The 9,022-nt window shown below is 42.2% G+C and overlaps 1 protein-coding gene across 2 annotated transcripts; it reads left to right on the top strand.

The window, feature by feature from the left end:
- The first annotated feature begins 1,471 nt into the window (after nt 1-1,471).
- On the top strand, nt 1,472-7,972 carry blvra (biliverdin reductase A). 2 transcript variants are annotated; one of them, XM_022761831.1, is made up of 7 exons: nt 1,472-1,621; nt 3,138-3,281; nt 4,793-4,912; nt 5,498-5,595; nt 5,775-5,882; nt 6,038-6,203; nt 7,309-7,972. In XM_022761831.1, the coding sequence occupies exons 2-7, from the start codon at nt 3,163-3,165 to the stop codon at nt 7,562-7,564; spliced, it is 867 nt and encodes a 288-aa protein (XP_022617552.1). In that variant the 5' UTR covers nt 1,472-1,621; nt 3,138-3,162; the 3' UTR covers nt 7,565-7,972. The 2 variants fall into 2 exon arrangements, with proteins under 2 accessions (XP_022617552.1, XP_022617551.1); XM_022761830.1 differs by having other exon boundaries at nt 1,473-1,621; nt 3,158-3,281.
- Nucleotides 7,973-9,022: the final 1,050 nt, after the last annotated feature.

Below are 9,022 nucleotides of genomic sequence, written 5' to 3'. Positions count from 1 at the left end.
ATGAGTTTAATTGAAAAACAAGAAATTAAATGTTTATGACACTTAAATCCAATTTGCATAATAATTTGGAACGCGGTGTATATTCTACATGTAATTTATGAGCATATATGTGCATCACTCAACACACGAGGAGGCTTTGCTGGCTACAAATAAAGACGGGTAATTTTAATTCTCCCCAAATATATTGAGGCTGAACTTGCAGCTTGGGGGCCTCCCAGTAGCTGCGGGGGGCCTCCCAATAGCAGCTTGGGGGCCTCCCAGTAGCTGCGGGGGGCCCATGCATCGGCATAGTTCGCATATAGCAAGAAACGGCTCTGTCTGACACGTCAGGAATAAAATAAACATTAGCTTATTAATAACCACCAACAATTGAACTCAGCTGTGCTGATAATGTTCACAGAGTGTGACAAATGGTGATATCAGTTCTGACACTGATGAAGTTGTTAACAATGTCAACACTAACAGTGATAAACTAGTTGTCCTATTAATACAATAAACATGTCAACATGTCCTGTCTCTCTGCATCCTGGACCCAGAGGTGTCCCAGGAAGTTTATAGAATAAAAACAGTACGTCATAATGAGCCATTTATTTAAAGACTTGCAGCAAAGAGACCAAAGCTCATGGCTCTAAGAACTACAGAATCCTTTAGAGAAACAACAGGAGACCGTTTGAAAAATGTCTTATCTCTGAGTCACAGTCACAGAACTCCATGGGTGTGTCTCATACTATTTCTGAGCTCAGTGGGAAATTAAACTCTGTTACTCTTTTTTTTGAAATATGGACAGATACTCATAAATGAACCCAGAGTAAAGTTAGTGCTTGTAGCTCTTTATATGTCCTGATGTCCCCTCCTTCCTTTCAGGAGCAAAACCACAGAACAATCTGTTCAGGTTCTATTCTAACTTCTCTATTTCTACTTTTCTACTGCATCACTGGTACAAACACAAACACAGTTAGTGTTAATGCTGAGAGATAAGACACAGTGTGTTAATGGTCTAAAAGGTCTTCAGTGTTTATTCGTTTTCTGATTATTGTTTCATTGATTGATTATGTTGAGTGGTAAAGTGATAAGCTTGAAACACATCTTGATGTTTTTATCACAGTGCAAAAAAAAAAATGACAGTCAGAATCTATAATAAATGATCAATAAGTGAAGAGACTTCTGCTTGTATCAATGAATGTTCAGGGACTTCTTTTTATTGTTTTGTTTTTGTATTTGTTCTTTTTGTTGTTGCTTTATTTTGTATGAAACATGAATTTGGCTCTGGTCACATGACTTACATTCTTCAGACTGATGTTACAGAGTCCGGTCTGGTGCGGTTGTTGCCAGACCATCAAACCGAATCATGCTCATGAACTTAATATTGATTATAATACCAAGTGATTAGTGAAGAGGGGCCTTTAATACTAGTCCCGCCCCCCTGCCACCAGCAGGCCTGTACCTCTGCAGCAAAACGAGCGCTCCTTATGTAATGCGTGACGGCGCTAAAAACAGACTCCATACGCACAGAGCGGTGGTTAGACAACTGTCTTCTCCGTGTTATGTCACTTCCACCAGGGCAACAGAGGAGTGCACCGCGGCGGGAACAGGACCTCTTCGCGTGGGACAAATAAAACAGGTAAGGAGGCGGCGATGTGTCCTCTCTCTGCTCTAGAGATCGACGCTGAGTCCGGGTAAACGTCCGCAACAAACCGCTTCCGTACATCTGTAGTCTCTATGGATCCAGCAACGGAGATCTCCTGTTTTCAAGGATGAAAGAGAGTCTGTCAATAACATCAATGTTATTCCGCAGGTTTTTTTTTTGTTTTGTTTTTGTTTTGTTTTTTTCACATCAGGCTTATATGTCTCAGACACCGGACAGGTGTCGACGGCTGGTTCACACCTCTTTCATCACCTGCCTCCACCACCACTGTGTAACCTGCGCTGTTGTTATAGCAGCATTCATTTCAATCCGCTGTCTGTCTGCTCAGCTGAATGCCACCGAAGAGACATTTAAAATACCATAATGTCCACAGTAAGATGCGCGGGTTGCACAATAGCAATAGAAGTAAGCTTCATACATAAACGTACATATTTGTATGGGCAACAAATATATATTAATATATGGAATTTTTTCCTCTAATAGGTTTTTTATATAGATTTTGCATATCTTTTTATACGCACATATATTTCATATGCGGAAATTCAATATATGTAGATATTACATTAGTTTATGGGTTAATACAACAGTTCATCAGTCTATTGCCAGAATTTAATGGAAACAGTCAGACCATTGAGAAACTCTAAGACACAACTACTTTATGTTGAGTTTAAAATGTGGAAAAACATTTATTATTAATGGAGACCTATTCTGGTTTTTCTTTTTTCCTGTCATATATTTATAATGTTACAGTGATGGATGTTCATACTAAACATGGCTACAGTTTCAGATACTGAGATGAACATAGCCTATGTTCAGGTGTCTGTCTGCTCTGAGCACCAGGTTTCAATTGTTTTTCTATTTCCTGTAACGATCTGATGTCATATTTTTCTTTATACATTCATATACAGATTGCGATTGAAAGTCTAAATCCAGAGTTATGTCACAATCGGCAGGAAATGGGTTTAATATTTACAGAACAGAGACGTGGTCTCTGTCCTGTATAAAAATAGAAATGATAATGATGTGATTTTTGTTTCTTATACCAAACAAACATGTTCCTTTACATCCTTTACATTAAAAATTGCAGCTGCTGCGATTTGGATATTTCACTTGGCCTTATTGAGATTTCTATAATATTTCTAATCATTGTTCACCTGTAAGAGGATGAGGCGGTGCTCACAAGTGCTGGATGCTGCCCCTCACCAGGCCTAAGCGGAGCGGCTGCATACCAGGCAGTTTGTGATGAATAAGGATTTTGTTTTGAACTGTGAATCATGTAAAGCTGCTGTAGTGGAGTCAGCTGTAAATGAGGATAATAGATCTCCTTTAAAATGTTTACGGACATATTTCATGTCTCTGCTGAATGTGAACGTTTGTCCTTGGTTTTAACATATACATTATATAAATATATGTTATATATAACATAAAATATATTTTAACAAAAGGATTCACTTAGTTATCTATAGTTATATCTGTGTACCTCCTCTCTCAGCTGGGTGCTTTGTGTCTCAGTCAGTATGTTTGGAGCAGTGGTGGTCGGCATCGGCACAGCAGGCTGGGTGAGAATCAGAGACATGTTGGCTCCGCTGCCTGGGAGTCCTGCAGAGAACCTCAGTGTCAAAGGATTCGTATCCAGGTAATCCAGCATACACAGCTAAACGCAAGCAACTGACTCTTTGGCTGATGGGCCTTGTCCGGGGGCCACGCAGGAGAGGCCCCCTGTGCTGCACTTGGATTTTATAACTAAACTATGACCAGGACACAGACTCTTTATTCCTGTGGAACTGTGTGGAAATCTAATGTTTTCATATCACAGATGCAAAAGGCTTTAAAACATGAGTGTTACAATAGGCTGGGGCAATATCCAGAATTGAATTATATTCGATAATATTGGATATTATGAAAAAATATTGTATATGAATGGAATTAATGACAATAATAATAATAATAATAACAATAATAATAATAATAATAATAATAATAATAATAATTATTTATAGAGCACTTTTCTAAACCCACGTTACAAAGTGCTTTACGCAAAGCAGCAGAATAAGACACACAGGTCATATAAGTTAAAACAAGCAAATCAGAAAAAACAATTAAAGTGTCTTGATATGCAAATATGCAAATAACCCAAAGGCAGTGTCACCAGCAATCAATAAAACCATAAATATCTAGTAGGTACTGATGAAGCTGACTTAGACAGAATGAAGTAAAATGGGGAAAAGCTCTAGAATAAAAGTTTGTTTCAAGATGAGATTTAAAGAGGTCACTGACTCCGCTCAGCTGATTTCCTCGGGCAGTTTCAGGCTCTGACTGTGAAACCTCTGTCACCTCTGGTTTGTAGTTTTGCCTCAGGAACAACTAACAGACCTCAGGCTACAAGCTGGTTTCTATCCTGTTCAGAGGTCAGATATACAGGGAAAGAGGCTGTCAAGAGCTTTTAGAAGTCCACAGTAGGATCTTCGAATCCATTCTGAAACGTACTGGGAGCCAGTGTAAGGACGCTTAAACCAGTGTAATGCGGTCACTTCTCCTGGATCTGGGTGAAAGTCTGGAGCTGATGGATGGATTTGTTTTCTTTCATTTCATTTCTCAAATGGTAAAAACAACACTGCACAAGTTTTGTTGTGTGCTGCAGCATTGTGTTACTCCATATTATGGAATATGGGCTCAGGCCTACTTCCAGGTAAAACATGAGTCGTGCAGGCTGTTATAGGAAGTCAGTGTGGGCAGCTGCTCTGCAGGTGAGCCGGTGTGTGCTGTACCTGAGGAGTGAATAAAAACCTGAGTATTACTCAGTATTTATGAACGTGAAAAATATCTGTGGATACAGACAAAGATGAACCACAAGCACGTGACAGCTTCAGGCCCCCCTTTGGTGCAAACCAGAGTACAGCACATCTGGACAAACACTTTCTGGTTACATCAACATCAGCAACATCAGACCTCTGGGGATGTAATAATCAAACACCACACATTTTTTTTAACATGTAAACATCTTTTTTTAGGGTTGAGAATTGTTGTGGCACAATAATCTTTTTATCTCTTGTCATCAAATATAAAATTGCATGAATCGCCCCTCCCCCCACTGTTGCCCACTGTATGTGTGTCACGTTAGAAGGTGAGGTGTGTTTCTGTCCACAGGAGGAGCCTGGAGCCTCAGCAGGGGGTGAGTCAGATCTCAGTAGAGGAGGCTGTGAGCAGAGAGGACATCCAGGTGGCCTTCATCTGCACTGAGAACGCTTCACATGAGGACATTGTCAGGTAAAGTGTGTGCGCACTCAGTAGTCTGTACAGTGAATCAGTCAGTGAATACTTCCGCATGTGTGACAACATGAATCAACCAGCGGTGCAGATCACCTGCCCAGTGACTTAGCGGGTGCGCCAAATGCACTTTGGTCTTTTTGCTGAGGTTGGAGGTTGTGACAGTCATGACCAATCACATTCACTTTTCCACTGCCAGTCGAGTTTACCTCTCTGTTTGGACATGAGTGATGTCATCACATGCACTTACAGAGCAAACACACACAGACGCAGTGGAGAGAGAGTGAGCTTCTAAAACTTTTGAAACTTATTTTGAAGCGCGTGCGCGGTGCAGTCGCAGTGTTTCTGTCGTAACAGCACCGTGCTGGGCGGGTGTGTTCACGGTGGCTGTGCTCTGAAAGACCTTACAGCAGAAAAAGGGGCGGGAAAGTGAACACAGTGGAGCATTTCGCAGCTAAAGAGGAGCCGGAGGAGACCACACACAGATGACTCTAGATGAATGTTACTGTTTCTGTGAGGCTGCTGAATGTGTAAATAGGCGACTGCTCCTCATTTTGACCCAGAGAACTCCTCCTTTCTCATCAGAACTTTTCTGCAGGCAGGGAAACACGTCTGCGTCGAGTATCCCATGACCATGAACCACAAGGCCGCTGTGGAGCTGTGGGACGTCGCCCAGGAGAAAGGTGAGGCCTGTTACCAACAGTGTGTCCGCACTCACAGGTGTGTGTCCACCTGCAGGCTGCATGTTCATCGGGTCTATATTCAGTACCTGGCTGTGCACACCTGCAGCTCTGCAGCTCATCATCATCAGCGGTGCTACTGACTACGTGTGTGTGTGTGTGTGTGTGTGTGTGTGTGTCAGGGGTGATTCTCCATGAGGAACACATAGAGCTGCTGACAGAGGACTACAAACTGCTGAAGAGAGAGGTGGAGGGAAAAACCCTGGAGGAGGGCACTCTCCATTTCACAGGTAACAGACATGTGTGTGTGTCTCCATGGTTACCGTGACTCCTGACACATCTCAGCTTTAAGTTAGGACTGAAAGTGTGTTTAGTGTTAGAGGATGGTTCATGTCCCGCAGTGTATTAAGGTACAATCACATTAACACCAGTCTGATGTGGACAGGTGGAGCTCTGAAGCCCGGCTTTGGTTTCCCAGCATTCAGCGGCATCGCTCGCCTCACCTGGTTGGTCGATCTGTTCGGTGAGCTGTCAGTAACCGCAGCAACCATGGAGGACGGCTCTGCTAACTACAGCAAGATGACTGCAGAGCTGCGCACCTCTGACAACAGGTGAGAGAGGATGAGCGGACGTGTCACAGCCTCCACCTCAGGCTCCAGGGACTCAAGAGTTAGTTAAAACTCCTGACTAAATCACTGAGACTTGAGCAGTGAATTTGAGCGGGTTTGAGTGAAATCTGTTTCAGTTCAAGTATCTGTTTGTATGAAGTATATATACGAGTGGCTCAGGTGTGCTCCTCGCTCTGCTTCCCTGCTCCACTCCAGCTCCGCCCCCTCACCTGCGCCATCTCTACATCTTCTGCAGGTTCTCATTCCCGTCCAGAGGGTGAACTGCAAACCATACGTTTTTTCATCCAGTCACATTTTCTTTCTAAACACAAATGTGGAATTTAACAGGAAAAACTTCCTCATTCAGTCTGCTCATGAAAGGACAAATGTAAAATTAGACTTTGTTTTTTTTTTTTTAAATTACTATCACAATGTAAAACATAATTCACACCACAGTTTGGCTGCACTAACACTGGCTCCACTGAGCAGAAAGGATCTTAACACTTAACACAGTTTGCATTGAAATCAAAGGCTTATTGAACCCCAAATATCTTTCCTCTGTGCTCTGACACTGCCATCTAGTGGCACTTAGACAAACACATGACATGAATATGTCATTTACAATATTGAAGCTACATTTTTCTCAATAAGTAGTAGCCTGTAAAAATGCAGATATTAATAATGTCAGTATTATATATATAACAATATTATTATTAATAATATATGTCAATATTCCTAACCTCAATTCGTAGGTAGGTTGAATGGGAAATAGTTTCTTCTCTTGAAATGATTAAGGTCTCTAGGGTTTCCCCTCAGAAATGAATGAAGTGGTAGAACCCAAATTTAAATGCCTCAAGACGTTCTAAAAATAGACGTGTTGAGATGGTATTTTCTGTCATCTTAAGACGTCCAAATTTAACGTCTTAACACGGATGTCAAGTTGTTTTGGCCCAATCTGCATTCTATAATCGCCTCACAGTATTTGTCATATTAACCTCTTCTCACCTGGTCTCGTCCTGCACATTTCTAGTCACAGGCGGATCAGCATCATGTTTAAATGCCACTGCTGTAGACGCCACCTCACATAATCTCACCTGTGTCCTCCCAGGCCTCTGACGTGGATCGAGGAACGGGGACCGGGTCTTCCCAGGGTCAAGAACATTAACTTCAAGTTTGACTCCTGCACCCTGACCCAGATCCCTCCCGCACCCAGAGGCACCGTGGGCCTCTTCATGCAGGACCTCATCCATTTCTCCACCAAGCTGGCGGGCCACGTGGGTCCCGGGGAGCTCCAGAGGGAGAGAGTCCGGATCCTGCACTGCCTGGACCTGGCAGGGAAGATACAGCAGCTGTGCCAGAATTAAACAGGGACACTCCACTTTAGGATGATGATAAATCTTAATATTTTTCAAACATTTTTCATCACCGTGCTCTTAAGCTTTTGTATTGTGAGTTGTTAAAACGTCTGACTTCATCACTCTAGATTATCACAGTCTGAAAGCTGAGTACCTGAGTAACAATATGACCACAGCTGATGTGTAGACACGGAGCCTGAAGGCAGAACATCATGACCACTGGATCCAGCCTCTGGAAAAAGAGGAGTGAGCTTCACTTCCTGTCCCATCATCATCATCATCATCATCATCATCATCATCATCATCATCATCATCATCATCACCACCTCCATCAGACACACAGCCTTATGTCTGTTTTTCAATAAGCTTTGTTTGTACATTATGACTAAATAAAACAACTTGGAAACATCAGCTGACTGATTGGTCTACATCAGCTTGTACACATGGACCTGGTGAAGAGGCAGAAAGTAGAACCTCAGTTATATACATTTATTTCATATTGTACCAATGGTCAAAGCTGCTCACTTGAGGAGTGAGGGAGAAGTCCGTCACAGCAGCCAGTCCATGGGCCAGAGCCCAAAATTTCACTTGTCGGTACCACTCAAGGTGACCAAACTTACTTATGATTTTTGAAAAGATCTATGTCTGTAGATAATATTTTGGTATGATAACCCTTCCTGAGTGGCAGCTGTATCATAGTTATCAGCTCATGAAGTTACCCACCCCCTTCGGAAAATTACATTTTAGAAGCTGGTTCATATACTGATTTAGGCTCATGTACAGGACATCTGTCAATGTTTCATAATATTGTCTTTGGTATCATTTTAAAGGGGCCCTATAAGCTTTCAGTGAAGCTATGATGTGAATCTTTCTGACCAACATAGAGGTCACTGTAGCTCTTTAAACTATACACAACACACATTTTTGCACAATTTTCGCCTAAATGATATACTATCTTTTAGCCCTGTGCCATCTAAGAACAACAGAGACACAAAATACAAAAACTGGAATACTCACAGGACCATAAGGATTCAGGAAATGTATAATATGCCTATACTCTTTCATTGTCAGGGGTGATTGTGAGCCTTAAACTAGAAGGGCATCATTAACTAGACCAAGGTCAGTATAAGGCAGTGGTTCTCAAAGTGGGGGGTACGCCCCCTGTGGGGATGGTACAGTGAAAGCCTTTTAAATTGAAATTGAATTGAGTTAACAGCGAAAGAGAGAGAGAGAGAGAAAGAGAAACTCAGACAGCGACAGGGAAAGCGAGAGAGAGAGAGAGAGAGAGAGAGAGACAGTTAAACAGAGACAGAGAAACTCAGACAGCAACAGAGAGAGAGAGATAGTTAAACAGCGACAGAGAAACTCAGACAGCGACAGAGAGAGAGAGAGAGATAGTTAAACAGCGACAGAGAAACTCAGACAGCGACAGAGAAAGAGAGAGAGTTAAATAGCGACAGAGAAACT

This window comes from Seriola dumerili, unplaced genomic scaffold (assembly GCF_002260705.1).
Source record: "Seriola dumerili isolate Sdu_G_001 unplaced genomic scaffold, Sdu_1.0 BDQW01000432.1, whole genome shotgun sequence".
NCBI classification, from domain to species: Eukaryota; Metazoa; Chordata; class Actinopteri; order Carangiformes; family Carangidae; genus Seriola; species Seriola dumerili.
The sequence above is the reverse complement of the archived record's forward strand: the minus strand, read 5'-3'. Positions and strand labels throughout refer to the sequence as shown.